The sequence below is a fragment of the Manis javanica genome, chromosome 8 (genome assembly GCF_040802235.1).
Source record: "Manis javanica isolate MJ-LG chromosome 8, MJ_LKY, whole genome shotgun sequence".
NCBI lineage: Eukaryota > Metazoa > Chordata > Mammalia > Pholidota > Manidae > Manis > Manis javanica.
In genome coordinates, this window is record NC_133163.1 from 76,429,939 (window position 1) to 76,448,020 (window position 18,082).

The 18,082-nt window shown below is 41.0% G+C and overlaps 1 protein-coding gene across 10 annotated transcripts in view; it reads right to left on the reverse strand.

Moving 5' to 3' along the window:
• Positions 1-18,082, reverse strand: part of RPGRIP1 (RPGR interacting protein 1) — an 82,231-nt gene that overhangs the window by 41,096 nt on the left and 23,053 nt on the right. For 2 of the 10 annotated variants that reach the window (XM_073211544.1, XM_073211541.1), the window contains exons 1-4: positions 12,439-14,063; positions 11,898-11,971; positions 10,164-10,309; positions 70-230 (exon numbers count right to left, since the gene is read on the reverse strand). In XM_073211544.1, coding sequence (XP_073067645.1) covers positions 70-230; positions 10,164-10,309; positions 11,898-11,971; positions 12,439-12,468 — 411 coding nt within the window. In that variant the 5' untranslated portion in view covers positions 12,469-14,063. Of the gene's footprint in view, positions 1-69; positions 231-10,163; positions 10,460-11,897; positions 11,972-12,438; positions 14,064-16,056; positions 16,163-17,714; positions 17,847-18,082 lie in introns of those variants that run through there. The other 8 variants (XM_073211547.1, XM_073211543.1, XM_073211550.1 and 5 more) reach the window with 7 other exon arrangements.

The window sequence follows — 18,082 nt, forward strand, 5'->3', positions numbered from 1 at the left end:
CTCTTTTATAGGGATATTTGCCAGAGACCCCTCTGCAGAGGAGACTTCCCTGATTAAAGAGGCTCTTACCTCTATCTGAGTGATCTCCTGGCATAGAGGCAGGTGAGTGGTTGTTTCAGATAGCCCATCAGGACATTGGAAAATTGTATCTTTATTTTGGAAGCTATCTACTTCTTGTTTATGCTTCTGAAGCAAGTGGGTGACTTCAAGCTTCAGATCCTTGTTTAGAGCTGGGGAAAAGATAATCCAGAAAGTTGAAACTCTGTAGTTATCAGTAGTCATGGTTAAAGTTGGACCAAGTATAAATTAAATTTTCCCATGAATGTTTAGTTCATTTTATGAATTTGCCCTTACAGAAGCAATCCTCTATTATTTCTACAAAGGAGTTCTATCTTTTCAACCTAGTAAACTGAGTTGACACTTAGAATTCAAAACAAAACCAAAAACACCTAACTGCAGAGTGGAAAGGAAAAGGACAAGAAGAAGCAGCAGAGTCACTAGACTGACTGACACAGTCCAAACTTTGGGACAGCACCATCCCAACTGGTATCTCACCGACTCTTCCCAGCACCATTCTGATTTCTAAGCTATTGGCTGTCTGCGGGCCACCGACCTGGATGGAGAGAGGATAGGCACTTGGGCATTTCCTTGTGTGTGTGTGTGTGTGTGTGTGTGTTGTTCTGTGTGATCATCTCATCATCATGCATTAGAGAGGGGATTAGATTATTTTTCCCTAAGGTCTTTATAACACTTTACTTGTATTCATACATACTACAAGGTCCTAAGCTTTATCCTTTTATGGTTCCTGTCTCTATTTTTCTCAATATTGTATTTTTCTCCACTCTCTTATGTGAATGTACTAGAATCTGAAGAAATATAAGATTGATAAGATCAAATATCAAGGCATCCAGGCTAGAAAAAAAAAGTGAGACAAAGGTCTCTTTAACAGTATTCAAAAATCTTTAGAATAACTATCTACTGTGAGCCACTGTTTAGATGGGGAAAATGGTAGTGGTGCCTAAGAGCAGTAATTGGCTTCTCAATTTCAAGTATCATGTGCTAAAAATAAAAGGCTCCCAATCACCTTCTAAGGTGACTGATCAGAATAAAAGGCAGAGGAATTCATTGTCAGTACTTTCAATTAAAGAAAGTAAATGTTTAAAAACATAATTAGGGTGGGGAGCCAAGATGGCGGCGTGAGTAGAGCAGTGGAAATCTCCTCCCAAAAACACATAGAGCTATGAAAATATAACAAAGAAAAATCTTCCTAAAATAGAGACCACAGGACACAGGACAACATCCAGACCACATCCACACCTGCAAGAACCCAGCGCCTTGTGAAGGGGGTAAGATACAAGCCCCAGCCCGGCGGGACCCGAGCGCCCCTCCCCCCGGCTCCCGGCGGGTGGAGAGAAACCGGAGCAGTTTTTTTTTTGGCGAGCGCTTTTTGGAAGCCTTAGAGGGACGGGCCCCCGTTGCTGGGGAGGCAGGGTGGCGGGACCGGTGAGGAGGTGCCTGGGAACGGCGCCGGAGGACAAAGAATATCCCGCGTTTCTCCCTGCGAGACCTGGGGGCGGGTGCCTGAGACCGGTGCCTGAGGACGGAGGAGGTCGCGCGTTTTTCCCCTTTTTTTTTTTTTCTCTTTTTGGCAAGCGCTTTTTGGAAGCCTTGAAGGGACGGGGACCCCAGTGCTAGGGAGGCACGGTGGCGGGACTGGTGAGCGGGTGGCTGGGACCGGCGCCTGAGGACAAAGAATATCCCCCGTTTTTCCCTGTGGGACCGGTGGGCGGGTGCCTGAGACCGGCACTTGAGGACAGAGGAAATCGCGCGTTTTTCCCCTTTTTTTTTTCTCTTTTCTGCGAGTGCTTTTTGGAAGCCTAAAAGGGACAGGGACCCCGGTGCTAGGGAGGCAGGGCGGCGGGACTGGTGAGCGGGTGCCTGGGACCGGCACCTGAGGACAAAGAATATCCCGCATTTTTCCCTGTGGGACCGGTGGGTGGGTGCCTGAGACCAGCACCTGAGGACGGAAGAAATCGCGCGTTTTTCCCCTTTTTTTTCTCTCTTTTTGCCAAGTGCTTTTTGGAAGCCTTGAAGGGACAGGGACCCCGGTGCTAGGGAGGCAGGGCGGCGGGACTGGTGAGCGGGTGCGTGGGACCAGTGCCTGAGGACCAAGAATATTGAGCGTTCCTTCCCTGCGGGACCGGTGGGTGGGTGCTTTTTGGAAGCCTTGAAAGGACAGGGACCCTGGTGCTAGGGAGACAGGGCAGCAGGACCAGTGCGCGGGTGCCTGGGACCGGCACCTGAGGAAAAAAAAAAAAAAATCGCGTGTTTTTTCTTTTTTTTTTCCTTTCTGTTCCCTCTCTCATTGTTGCTGTTGTTGTTTTGGTTTGGAGAGTGCTTTTTGGAAATCTTAAAGGGGCAGGACAGGTCACTTAGACCAGAAGCAGGGAATCTGGGGATCTCTGGGCACTCTAACCCCCTGGGCAGCAGGGAGCACAGAGGCCCCTTACGGAGATAAATAGTCTCCTGGCTGCTCCCCCTCTAACGGGGCTCCACCATTTTGGAGGAACAGCCCCAGCCAGGCCAAGCCCACAGCAACAGTGGAGATAAACCCCAAAGCAACTGGGCAGGAAACAGAAGCCCTGTCTGCGCACAGCTGCCCAGCACAAGCCACTAGAGGTCGCTATTCTCCCAGGAAAAGGCTACAAACCAACAAGAAGGGAAGCTCTTCCAGCGGTCACTTGTACCAGCTCTGCAAACTATCTCTATCACCATGAAAAGGCAAAACTACAGGCAGACAAAGATCACAGAGACAACACCTGAGAAGGAGACAGACCTAACTAGTCCTCCTGAAAAAGAATTCAAAATAAAAATCATGAACATGCTGACAGAGATGCAGAAAAAAATGCAAGAGCAATGGGATGAGATGCAGAGAAAAATGCAAGAGCAGTGGGATGAGATGCAGAGAAAAATGCAAGAGCAGTGGGATGAAGTCCGGAAGGAGATCACAGATGTCAGGAAAGAGATCACAGAAGTGAAACAATCCCTGGAAGGATTTATAAGCAGAATGGATAAGATGCAAGAGGCCATTGAAGGAATAGAAGCCAGAGAACAGGAACGTATAGAAGCTGACATAGAGAGAGATAAAAGGATCTCCAGGAATGAAACAACACTAAGAGAAATATGTGACCAATACAAAAGGAAAAACATTCGTATTATAGGGATACCAGAAGAGGAAGAAAGAGGAAAAGGGATAGAAAGTGTCTTTGAAGAAATAATTGCTGAAAACTTCCCCAAACTGGGGGAGGAAATAATCGAACAGACCATGGAATTATACAGAACCCCCAACAGAAAGGATCCAAGGAGGACAACACCAAGACACATAATAATTAAAAGGGCAAGGATCAAGGACAAGGAAAGAGTTTTAAAGGCAGCTAGAGAGAAAAAGGTCACCTATAAAGGAAAACCAATCAGGCTAACATCAGACTTCTCAACAGAAACCCTACAGGCCAGAAGAGAATGGCATGATATACTTAATGCAATGAAACAGAAGGGCCTTGAACCAAGGATACTGTATCCAGCACGACTATCATTTAAATATGATGGTGGGATCAAACAATTCCCAGACAAGCAAAAGCTGAGGGAATTTGCTTCCCACAAACCACCTCTACAGGGCATCCTACAGGGACTGCTCTAGATGGGAGCACCCCTAAAAAGAGCACAGAACAAAACACACAACATATGAAGAAGGGAGGAGGAGGAATAAGAAGGGAGAGAAGAAAAGACTCTCCAGACAGTGTATATAACAGCTCAATAAGCGAGCTAAGTTAGGCAGTAAGATACTAAAGAAGCTAACCTTGAACCTTTGGTAACCACGAATCTAAAGCCTGCAATGGCAATAAGTACATATCTTTCAATAGTCACCCTAAATGTAAATGGACTTAATGCACCAATCAAAAGACATAGAGTAATAGAATGGATAAAAAAGCAAGACCCATCTATATGCTGCTTACAAGAAACTCACCTTAAACCCAAAGATAAGCATAGACTAAAAGTCAAGGGATGGAAAAACATATTTCAGGCAAACAACAGTGAGAAGAAAGCAGGGGTTGCAGTACTAATATCAGACAAAATAGACTTCAAAACAAAGAAAGTAACAAGAGATAAAGAAGGCCACTACATAATGATAAAGGGCTTAGTCCAACAAGAGGATATAACCATTCTAAATATATATGCACCCAATACAGGAGCACCAGCATATGTGAAGCAAATACTAACAGAACTAAAGAGGGAAATAGACTGCAATGCATTCATTGTAGGAGACTTCAACACACCACTCACCCCAAAGGATAGATCCACCGGGCAGAAAATAAGTAAAGACACACAGGCACTGAACAACACACTAGAACATATGGACCTAATAGACATCTATAGAACTTTACATCCAAAAGCAACAGGATATACATTCTTCTCAAGTGCACATGGAACATTCTCCAGAATAGACCACATACTAGCTCACAAAAAGAGCCTCAGTAAATTCCACAATATTGAAATTCTACCAACCAATTTTTCAGACCACAAAGGTATGAAAGTAGAAATAAATTCTACAAAGAAAACAAAAAGGCTCACAAACACATGGAGGCTTAACAACATGCTACTAAATAATCAATGGATCAATGAACAAATCAAAATAGAGATCAAGGAATATATAGAAACAAATGACAACAACAACACTAAGCCCCAACTTCTGTGGGATGCAGCAAAAGCAGTCTTAAGAGGAAAGTATATAGCAATCCAGGCACACTTGAAGAAGGAAGAACAATCCCAAATGAATAGTCTAACATCACAATTATTAAAACTGGAAAAAGAAGAACAAATGAGGCCTAAAGTCAGCAGAAGGAGGGACATAATAAAGATCAGAGAAGAAATAAACAAAATTGAGAAGAATAAAACAATAGCAAAAATCAACGAAACCAAGAGCTGGTTCTTTGAGAAAATAAACAAAATAGATAAGCCTCTAGCCCAACTTATTAAGAGAAAAAGAGAGTCAACACAAATCAACATAATCAGAAATGAGAATGGAAAAATCACGACAGACTCCACAGAAATACAAAGAATTATTAAAGACTACTATGAAAACCTATATGCCAACAAGCTGGAAAACCTAGAAGAAATGGACAACTTCCTAGAAAAATACAACCTCCCAAGACTGACCAAGGAAGAAACACAAAAGTTAAACAAACCAATTACAAGCAAAGAAATTGAAACAGTAATCAAAAAACTACCCAAGAACAAAACCCCGGGGCCGGACGGATTTACCTCGGAATTTTATCAGACACACAGAGAAGACATAATACCCATTCTCCTTAAAGTGTTCCACAAAATAGAAGAAGAGGGAATACTCCCAAACTCATTCTATGAAGCCAACATCACCCTAATACCAAAACCAGGAAAAGACCCCACCAAAAAAGAAAATTACAGACCAATATCCCTGATGAACGTAGATGCAAAAATACTCAATAAAATATTAGCAAACAGAATTCAACAGTATATCAAAAGGATCATACACCATGACCAAGTGGGGTTCATCCCAGGGATGCAAGGATGGTACAACATTCGAAAATCCATCAACATCATCCACCACATCAACAAAAAGAAAGACAAAAACCACATGATCATCTCCATAGATGCTGAAAAAGCATTTGACAAAATTCAACATCCATTCATGATAAAAACTCTCAGCAAAATGGGAATAGAGGGCAAGTACCTCAACATAATAAAGGCCATATATGATAAACCCACAGCCAGCATTATACTGAACAGCGAGAAGCTGAAAGCATTTCCACTGAGATCGGGAACCAGACAGGGATGCCCACTCTCCCCACTGTTATTTAACATAGTACTGGAGGTCCTAGCCACGGCAATCAGACAAAACAAAGAAATACAAGGAATCCAGATTGGTAAAGAAGAAGTTAAACTGTCACTATTTGCAGATGATATGATACTGTACATAAAAAACCCTAAAGACTCCACTCCAAAACTACTAGAACTGATATCGGAATACAGCAAAGTTGCAGGATACAAAATCAACACACAGAAATCTGTAGCTTTCCTATACACTAACAACGAATCAATAGAAAGAGAAATCAGGAAAACAATTCCATTCACCATTGCATCAAAAAGAATAAAATACCTAGGAATAAACCTAACCAAGGAAGTGAAAGACTTATACTCTGAAAACTACAAGTCACTCTTAAGAGAAATTAAAGGGGACACTAATAAATGGAAACTCATCCCATGCTCATGGCTAGGAAGAATTAATATCGTCAAAATGGCCATCCTGCCGAAAGCAATATACAAATTTGATGCAATCCCTCTCAAATTACCAGCAACATTCTTCAATGAATTGGAACAAATAATTCAAAAATTCATATGGAAACACCAAAGACCCCGAATAGCCAAAGCAATCCTGAAAAAGAAGAATAAAGTAGGGGGGATCTCACTCCCCAACTTCAAGCTCTACTACAAAGCCATAGTAATCAAGACAATTTGGTACTGGCACAAGAACAGAGCCACAGACCAGTGGAACAGATTAGAGACCCCAGAAATTAACCCAAACATATATGGTCAATTAATATTTGATAAAGGAGCCATGGACATACAATGGCAAAATGACAGTCTCTTCAACAGATGGTGCTGGCAAAACTGGACAGCTACATGTAGGAGAATGAAACTGGACCATTGTCTAACCCCATATACAAAGGTAAACTCAAAATGGATCAAAGACCTGAATGTAAGTCACGAAACCATTAAACTCTTGGAAAAAAACATAGGCAAAAACCTCTTAGACATAAACATGAGTGATCTCTTCTTGAACATATCTCCCCGGGCAAGGAAAACAACAGCAAAAATGAGCAAGTGGGACTACATTAAGCTGAAAAGCTTCTGTACAGCGAAAGACACCATCAATAGAACAAAAAGGAACCCTACAGTATGGGAGAATATATTTGAAAATGACAGATCTGATAAAGGCTTGACGTCCAGAATATATAAAGAGCTCACACGCCTCAACAAACAAAAAACAAATAACCCAATTAAAAAATGGGCAGAGGAACTGAACAGACAGTTCTCCAAAAAAGAAATACAGATGGCCAAGAGACACATGAAAAGATGCTCCACATCGCTAATTATCAGAGAAATGCAAATTAAAACTACAATGAGGTATCACCTCACACCAGTAAGGATAGCTGCCATCCAAAAGACAAACAACAACAAATGTTGGCGAGGCTGTGGAGAAAGGGGAACTCTCCTACACTGCTGGTGGGAATGTAAATTAGTTCAACCATTGTGGAAAGCAGTATGGAGGTGCATCAAAATGCTCAAAACAGACCTACCATTTGACCCAGGAATTCCACTCCTAGGAATTTACCCTAAGAACGCAGCAATCAAGTTTGAGAAAGACAGATGCACTCCTATGTTTATCGCAGCACTATTTACAATAGCCAAGAATTGGAAGCAACCTAAATGTCCATCTGTAGATGAATGGATAAAGAAGATGTGGTACATATACACAATGGAATACTACTCAGCCATAAGAAGTGGAAAAATCCAACCATTTGCAGCAACATGGATGGAGCTGGAGAGTATTATGCTCAGTGAAATAAGCCAAGCGGAGAAAGAGAAATACCAAATGATTTCACTCATCTGAGGAGTATAGGAAAAAAGGAAAAACTGAAGGAACAAAACAGCAGCAGAATTACAGAACCAAAAAATGGACTAACAGGTACCAAAGGGAAAGGAACTGGGGAGGATGGGTGGGCAGGGGGGGATAGGGGGGGGGAAGAAGAAGGGGGGTATTAAGATTAGCATGCATGGGGGGGAGGGAGAAAGGGGAGGGTGGGCTGCACAACACAGAGAGGACAAGTAGTGACTCTACAACATTTTGCTAAGCTGATGGACAGTAACCGTAATGTGGTTGTTAGGGGGGACCTGATATAGGGGAGAGCATAGTAAACATAGTATTCTTCAGGTAAGTGTAGATTAAAAATTTAAAAAAAAAAAGAAAGAAAGAAAGAAAGAAAAGGGGGATTACTCCTTAACAGGATAAAACTATTGGTAAATCAAAGATCAACGCATGCTTTAAATATCCTTAATGTTGATCACTTAAAGGGTGTCAGATGATCAGCTATGGAGGTACTCTTTTCTGATAATATTCCTTTCTCTTAATTAAAAAAAAAAAAAAAAAGCAGTTACTGTGTGCTGACCTCCAATGAGTTCTGCACAGTGGTATAGAGGGCATGTCAAAGTGTGGGCAAAGGGTCTGTTTGTTTCTATGCAGAAGATCAAGGCCTAGCTTGGATACCCAGAAAATGAACTAAGATACGATATGAGGAGGAGCTTCCGGCATCAGCACTCTCTGGAGGACTCGTGCCGGGGGATGATCATCAAAAAGCCTCCACAGGGATCCGGACGATGCTGCGGTTGTGGCTGCATCCAGCCCACCATCTCCTGGACTTGCCATAAGAAGGAGGAGGGAGATGTCTAGGCTGGCATGTGCATACAGTGAGACAACGAATTTGACTGGATCTGTACTGTTGGAACTCAACCAGGAGTTGGGAGGGGTGCAAGTTGTAGCACCCCAAAATCTCATGACTATAGACTATCTATGGTTAAAAGAACATATGGGATGTGAACAGATCCCAGAAATGGGCTGCTTTAATTTGTCTGATGGTTCAAGTACAGTTAGAAAATATCCATCATATCATAGATAAATTTTCACAAATGCCTAGGGTGCCTAAATGGTTTTCTTGGCTTCACTGGAGATGGCTGGTAATTATAGATTTGCTTTGTTTATGTCACCGTATTCCTATTATGTCAATATGTGTGTGCAAATTAGTTAGTAGTTTAAAACCTATACATACTTAAGGTACTATACAAGAAGATATGTCAAAGAAATAATCAATCCTCCCAAGTTTCCTTCATATGCTACATCTATAGCTTTTCTTCTTCCTTCCTAACTACAAACTTTAAATAGAATTCGTGCCTCATATCGAATTTACCGAGTATCATAATTCCTCCAGGTGGTAAAGATACCTCGAGACAAGTGCTGGGCATAGAAGCCACAGGGCATAAATCTGCAAAGAAGTAAAAAGCTAACCTTTGCAAACAATATGGCTTCTCTCTCACTTACCAACTTTACATTTCCCTGTATGGCCCCGGAAGATGACTGGTTAGCCAGAGACGGGTAAGATTCCTCAAGGGAGGAACAACCTAAGACAGGCACAGTCGCAGGGGGGCCATCAGGTGAGAATTTGGGGATCAACAGAGGTGAGGCTCAGAACCTCACCCCCCCTGCTTTGAGAGAAATCTTCTGCATCCGTGGATGTCTTGCTGCCCTTGTCTAGCCTGGATTAATACTTAGTCCATAGGCACACACCTGATCATCTGATCATCTACATTTGCCTTCTTACAGCACTAAACTATGTTTTCTACCTTTATCTTGCATCTACCTACCACTTCAGCATTTTATTAAAAATAAAAATAATAATAATAATAGGAGAAATGTGGGATCAACATATAAATCAAGTACAAAAATCAAATGAATATTCATATTTGACCTGATGGTTTATAGGTCATATTGCATGATCAAAACCGAAAGTTTCTGTGATGACTGCCCTTGTACTGTTCACCATGTAAGAATTTATTCACTCTGTAAGAATTCGTTCACCATGTAAGAACTTGTTCGTTATGCTTCAGAAGATTGGAGACTGACGAGAATTAGGCTTGAGATGGATTAATGATTGTACATTGAGCATTGACCCCCCTATACTGAATTTTATTGTTGTTAACAACCATTTGATCAATAAATATGAGAGATGCCCTCTCAAAAAAAAAAAAAAAAAAAAAAAAACATAATTAGAGAATTGGCATCCTCTCAACTAAAAAAAAACATTACAGAGGAAAAAGTATATGTGTGAGGTAGGTGTCGTGCTTTCCTCACTGTAAATCTGATCTGATTGCCAATGTTCTTACTCTAGTTTTCCACGACCCCCACAAAAACAGGATCAACTTGAGAGGGTTGGAGAAATGCTGGCCTAAGTTCCCTTCTCCCAAGCCAGATGTCAAGGAGGCCTCATCTGAGAGCTCTTCAAGGCCTGACTTACCTTCTTCTCTGGACAGCTGAAGTAGGACTCTGCCCTTCTCCTCCAGCTCAGCATCCAGCCGAGCCTGCAGCTGAGAGACCTGCAGCTGTAGCTGCTCTCCGTCGAGCTCAGGGCTCCAGGCACGCTGCTGACTGCTGTCCAGCATGCTGAACACCAGAAGCAAGTGATGAGGGAGAGAAGAATTGTTGGATGGAGAGTCAGAGGTGTGACATCTTTATTATACACATTCAGCATCTCCTAGGCCTAGTTCATCACTAATTCCTCTATATGGTTTCTGCTGCCCCTGTTTTATCTGCAACTGTCATTTACCAACTGCCTTGGAACTTTTGGGCCCTACTGAGGAATTCTTTAGTATCACTCCTGTTTAAGTCTCAAATATCCCACAGAGCAAATTAACCCAAGTCATATCTCTTTCCCAAGGAACATCTCCAGCATGATGGCTTTCTTCAGGCAGGGAATTGTATACCAAGACATTCTCAGGCCTGCTGGCGTAGAAATGAGGAACAAAATATTCCTCTTTTCCTTACTCCAGTCCTCTCTCTATCTCCACCTATGACTAGTTTAGAGAATACTTGCCTTTGAGCTAGATTATAAACTGCTACACTGAAGGGTAGTGCGATGGTGGTACCCTGCACACTGGACCTAGCTGTCTGGGCAGACCAGCTCGGAGTGTAAAACACACACGGCCAGTCCTTGATTGAATCAATGCAGTCACAAGAGAAGTAACGTTGCTAATCAAGCTATTATTTCTGTTTGTATCTTTTTCCTACTTATCATTTTAATAAATGTGGCCTAAAAGCAACTTGCTTTAGCTAGTATTAAGAGTTCTTGGCACTTTCTGACCATACATTACAGGATGATCCAAGAAGAAAGTATTCTGAGTTGATGAAAGGAAAAGGCTAAGAGTAATGTTTGTCACAGGGAGTCTCCAAAGTGGATAAGCCCCACGCTACTTCATTTCACTGAGTCATATCTCTTTCCCAAGGCCATCAGTTGTGCCCAGGATGCCCCCATATTACCTGCCCAATCTACCTCCTGCTGCCTTAACTGAGTCAGAAGTCACCCTCAATTTTTTAAGCTTCTAGGTATTTTTAATTTCCCAATTAATACATGAATACATGCTTGTTGTGAAAAATTAGGCTGATTCAGAAGTACACAGAATAAAAGTGAAGGCGCTTCTTCACCCTACTTCAATCCTTTTATCTCATCAAAAGTGTGTGGACACACACACGTGCACATACACACACATCATAAATTAGGTCAGATTTAACATATTCTTTTGCAACGTGATTTTTATTTTAACACAATCTCAGGCATAGGGATCTATACCTTATTTTTAATAACTTCATAGTATTTTATTGTGGGCATGCAACATGATTTATTTAATCAATCCTTGTCACAAGAAATTTAGATGGTTTCCAATTTCTTCACTATTGTTAACAAAGCAGTAATTAACATTCTTACTATACATTATCTTTGCACATACATAAAAGGATTTCTCGAGTTTTGATTCCAAAAAGTGGAATTGCTGGCACAGATGTGCATGTTTAATATCTTGATAGATAACATCAAATTCCCTTTCAAAAAGACTGCACCAACTGATATTCTCACTAATAGTATTGAGTACCAATTTCCCCATATCCTATCAACAGTAGTATTATTTTTAAAATTTGGAAGGCACTTTTCTATAATCATCTAACAAACAATGCTCTGGGACCCAAACCTGGTACTCACTTTTCTAAGAGTTTGTCATAATTGTCATTCAGCAATTTTCGTTCTTTTTCCAAATCTTCAACTCTCTCCTGAAACTAAGAATGGTAGTAGAGTGACTGATACAAAATGTTAAAATCTATTACCTTGCACAAGTTGTCCCTTTCCTGTTGCAGGGTGGGCTCTGAGCAGGAGGTGACCTATGTTCATCTCCCACGAAGAGCCATTCAATTAGAAAGACTCGAACCAACTGAAGGTATGATAGAAACTCTTACTGGAATTAATGAGGATCCTCTGAAGCAATTTTTCATGGTGTTTGGGTTTCTACTGTTAGGAAAGCAGCAGAAAATGATAACTGAGCAAAGACTTTGGAGAATAGGCATAAGTATAAATGCCTTTTCCCCCAATTGTGTAATCTTGAGCAAATTATTAACCACTTGGAACCAAATTTTTCTCATTTGATAAAAATGAAATACCCATATGGTTGCTAAGATACACTTCTTAACATCTCTTAAATTGGAATGTAACTTACAATTGATGGTATCTTCCAATTAGCATCACTTACCTCCTTTAGGGTTATCTGCAGGATGGACATATCCTCCCTTTGGCTCTTCAAGCTCACAGCCTTCTTGCTCTCCTCTTTCAGCTCTGCCCTAAGCTCATTCACTTGGCTGAGGAGGACACCATGGGCCTCACTCAAGATTCCTTGATTCTGGGGCAAAATGAAAGTTGTTCTGGGAATTTCAAATCACTCAGCAGGAGAAGTTCTCAAGATAACCAGCAACCCTAGCATTCCCTAGAGGATATCACAAAGGTGGCTTTGATTAACAGCACATTGCCTTTGCAGTGAATTGATGTTGGTTTTCAACCTAGCATTTTTCATGAAGTATCATTTCCCTTTTCGTGAGGATTTTCTCCTCTGGGAAGCTGTAATTCATAATTGGAGCCTTCATTTCCCCACAGTTCAAATTAAACCTTGGCCCTGAGTGAAGCATCATCCTTCACAGCTGCCTTTACTTCTAAGCTACCTGCATGTGTTTTATGATGATACACTCCACCTGTTAAACCTAGCACGTTAACTCTTGAAGTGATGTGTGCATTTTTCTAGTGGACACCTCTGGTGAGGAACAGCTATGGCTGGTCATGCTGGGAACTCTGCCTTAGTGATTCTTAATCATGGACATTCACCCAGCTTCCCAAGCACCCCTCTCACAGGGGTGAACAGGGCCAAATAGTTAATAACACTAGAGAAGATCTGCAACAACTTTGGTATATTTAACATCTCCCACATGCTAGAGAATACTCTTGGGACTTCTTGAGCAAATGCTATAATTCTCTCTAGTAATAGGCTGAAAAATACTATTTCGAATTCTCAACTTATATCTCATGTTTCAGTTTTTATGAAAACAGTGCAACCAGTATCTTCTAATAAAAGTATAATTTGTCTTAATAGAAACTATATGACTTATTAACTTTGATTTAATTGGCTAAATTCTGGTATTATGTTACTTGAAGATGAATATGGATTTCTTTGGGTTTCATCACCTTGATTTTAACTAAGATAAAGAGATTGATGGAATCTTTATTAAGTACCTTCTGGAGCAGAGTTTCATATGCCTAAAAGAAAGAAAGAAGCATTATTCTACTGATCCATCAACTTGACATTCATTTTGATGTTTATCTCTGTAATATAAATGTTTAAATATTTGAGACATTATAGAAAATGCCCATAATAGTGCCCTAGCTTGCCAGGTAGTCTGTGAACATTAATAGATCAGACCATTTCTATAAAAAGGATGAAGTGTCATTTATTCCCATTTGCATTTCACAGGGTGGATTACCCAAGAAAAATATTTATTTTCAATCCAGGTGCTATCGCTTACTCTACATGCTTCAGGAAAGGTATTTTGCCAGTTTTAGAAACAGAAAAAACAACAGCCAAACTGACAAAAATAGCTACTATTGGTTAAGCAGTTACTGTGTGTGTCATTTTGATCATTATAATTGCTTCACATATATTATCTTGTTGAATCCTTGCAGGAAATCTGAGAGGTAAGCTCAGAGAGCAAAGTCACTTGCTCAGAATCACATAGCTATCACGAGGTAGAGGCAGAACTTTCCCTCATTCTGACCCCAGAGTCTGTGCTACTGACCATATACTGTACTGATAAGAGATTATGAGAATGCTAATTTATTTTCATACATATGTAAGAAAGCATGAGTAAAAGGTAAATTGCCAAAGGAAACTGTAAAACCTATATTTTAAAAAATGTAGGTGATCATTCACCGTATTAGGTGACCGCTTCCACTACACCTGACATGGATATGGACAATTTAAAATGGCTTTCTTCCTTTCTGCCTTTAATGTCATGGAGGTATGGGTGGATTAAAAAAAATCTAATCCCACTAATAGAGCTATTTAACCACACAATTTTAAATTATCTTCCTTCCCATATTTCCACATCCTTTTAAGTGCTACCAAAATTAACCAAACCAAAAGAATAGTTCTCTACAAAACACAGATCTGGAGGTTGGCCCTGTAAAGATGCCTCCAGTCTCCATCAGAAGAGACCTACCAAGCACAGCACTACCTCGATGAGCGGCCAGTCTCAGGGAATGGCACACCGTCATCTAGTCATCCAAACCAGTGACCCAGGGGTCATCTTTCACTTTGCCTCTTCTCTCACTCACGCTCCTTAGGTGATACAGTCCATTCTTCTACTCATGGGCCTCTTCCAGTACAGCCCTTTCTCTGCAGGTCTCTCTCACTGCCTCCATTGGCACCACCATCCTGCCTTCCTGGGACCACTGCAGTCATCTTTTTCCTGACGTCTTTGCCTCCAGTCTTGTGAGCCAACCCATCATTCACTCTGCTGCCAGATGAACTTCCCTAGCAGTTTTGTGCCAGATGATCTTTCCTAGCAGTTTTGTGATTTTTGAGAAGTTGCAAATTTAATGTAAGTATAATGACTGTAATGACAGTTGTCTACTCAGAATTAATAATTGTTAGTCCTTTATAATAGGTTTTCAAAAGTGTTATTTGCTTTTTAAAATGTATTTCAAAAATATTTCAGACATTACAACAAAGCAAAGTGACCTCTCTGGGGAAAAAAATTGATCAGGTTATTAACTTGCTTAAAATCTTTCGTAAGCTCTCCACTGCCTCCAGGATGAAGTCTAAAATCCTGCTAAGACCCCCATCACCCAGTCCCTGATGTTTCTCCCCTCTGCCTTGACCTACACTTCTCCCCGCTGGAAAGCTCTCCTCTCTCTTGCACACCTGTGAAACCTGCTGACCTTCCGGTACCCCAGCATTTGGCCCGAGAATATACTCCTTTATGAAGCCTTTTTGGATCCTGCACCCACTCCTCTGGTGGATCTGACTACTCTCTCTTTTGTGTCCCACATATCCTTCATGTGGATAGATGTGCTTACTTACATCTGGTTCTCTCCCTCCTGCAAGTTCCTGGAAGGCAGGAGCTGTCTTGTCTTTGTATCCAGTGCTTTGCACAGTTCCTGGTACTCAGTAAATACTTATTTAATAAAAGACTGGTACAATCTATTGCACCAATTAATGCCAATTTCTACCATTGTGATACGAGTTTCTATTGAGCAATAAAGAGAGAAGAGCATGAACCTGAGTGTCAGAGAAACCTGGACTCAAAGCTTGCTCTGCCTCTTGCTGTTTTCATGACTTGAGCAAATTCCTTAACTTTGAGGCTCGGTTCCCTCACCCATTAAATGTACTTACCTTAAGGATTGCTGTCAGGCTTAAATGAGATCATGACTATAGGTATCTAGGACAGAGTCCAGCACATAGAAAGGGCCCAGGAATGGCTGGTTTCCTGCCTTTCCCGTGATTGCGCTTGGCTTCCCAACTTAATTACAATCTGGTTGTGACCCTTGGCTGGGACCTTAACCCTGGCACAAGTTAACCCCACTCAGTTCCTCCTTGATGGGCAGGACTTGAGCCTTCTTTCTGATAGAGAGATAATGAGAAGTATTGGAAGGAGAATGGTTTCTGAAAGGCTTGGATTTGAATATCTCCTATAAGTTGTGTGGCCCTAGACAAGTAACTTACTCTCTCTTAATTGTGGTCTTCCTTGCGTAAAATGAAGAAAATAACACTAATCTCTTAACTAATTTTTTCCCCAAAAAAACACAATTGACAAAGGCAACTCACCTCTTGAACTTCTGCTAATTGTGCTTTTGTCACTACCAATAAGGTATTCCTTTCACGTATGAGCTTCTTAAGTCGAATGAGCTCTATATTCTCCTTAATGGAAGCTCTGGAGAAGAGAGACAGTGTAAAATATTCTGTCTGTGAATGGACAGAGGTAAGCACTTTCAACCATGACACTGCACTGTTGAGAATATCTTCCTCTTGCTTCCAACCTCTTTCAAAACATACCACAAGTAGGAGTGTATGTACACTCCAATAAATAATCCTCTTTCTCCCATTTCCCCTCACAGGGGCTGAGATTTGATCGAGAGAACACCCAACCTTCACTCAGTATTCTGAAAAAACACAACAGCTATTTAAAAATTATGGTGCTCCCAGTTTCCCAAAAACCTTGCGAAGTCCAGCTCAGTCTCAGCCTTGTTTCTTTAAACCAGAGAGGTGTGGGTACAGAGGCGAACACAAGAGAAGATTATTATTTTTGAACCTAGAGGATCATATTTTCTTTATTGTTGGAGAGGCATTGGGGAAGATTTGGGTTCACTAGACCCTATCTCAATGATTCCCAGTCTGAGCTGCTTATTAGAATCATCTGGAGAAATCTTTCAAATTACACTGCCTAAACCCCACCCCCAAATAACTGCAAGGACATCTCTAGGGTGGGGCCCAGGCATCTGTGGTTTTAAAAGGTCTCCAGGTTGAAAACTTAGGTCCACACAAAAACCTGAAAATGGATGTTCACAGTGGTTTCATTCATAATTGCCAGAACTTGGAAGTAATCAAGATGTCCTTCAGCAGGCGAATGGGTAAATACACCATAGAATCTGCAGACAATGGAATATTATTCGGTGCTAAAAAGAAATGAGCTATCAAGCCTTGAAAAGACAAGAAGGAAAATTATATTGTTTCCTAACATATAACTTCATAACACTTAGCATATTGCTAAGTGAAAGAAGCCAATCTGGAAAACCTACACAGTATATGGTTCCAACTATACGAGATTCTGGACAAATGCAAAATCATGGAGAAAGTAACAAGATCAGGGTGCCAGGGGTAAGGGGGTGAGAGAGGGATATTCAGAGCACAAAGGTTGTTTAAGGTATTAAACTCTTCTGTATGATACTATTATGATGGATGTGTGCCATTGTACATCTGTCCACATCCACAGAATGTTCAACACCAAGAGTGAACCCTCAGGTATGGGTGATGATGTATCCGTGTAAGTTGATCCATTGTAACAAATGAACCACTCTGGTGGGGGATGGCCATGTGTGTGGGAAGATGGGGGGATGGGAAATCTCTGTACTTTCTGCTCAGTTTTGCTGTGAATTTAAAACTGCTCTAAAAAATAAACTCTATTTTAAAAAAAACTTCTCTAGGAACTAATATACAGTGAGGGTTTAGGACCACTGTGTGATGAGGATGAAACAGTTTACCTTTCATGAAGTGAAGCAGCAAATGTCCTATTATACATAAGAATATTAGATTAATCCCTTCAGATTAATCCATTTCTTAACCCACTTGGGACTTCAGGTCTACTTCTCAGATTGAATTCCATTCCAAGAATCCCTTTTTCCTCTGAGATGGAGGAAAGGTTTAAACAAGAACCTTTTACTTTTTCAGTTCACCGTGGGGTGAGTCATGGAATGGCACACTCTTACCGAAGCTCTGTGGCCTTCTGGGCATACTCCAAAGAACTTCTCTGTTCAAAATCATCATCTTTGGACCATGTTTTCTCAGGAGACTTGGGTGGTTCTTCCACTTGCATAGTATTGCTGGTCATAGTGTGCACACTGTTAGGTACGCATATAGAAAAATGAGTTTAGTCATGACTGGTGAAAGAAAGAACACTGTTAGAATTAGGAACATTAAACACAAAAAAGAAGAAATAGAAACTGCCATTACAGGGGTTTAGAATTGGGCTCTCACATATATAAAAATAAGTTAGAGGAGTTAGTAATTTTGGCACATGTAGAGACTGATTTTACAAAATACAGCTTTCAAGTGTCAAACAGAAATATAAATGAAT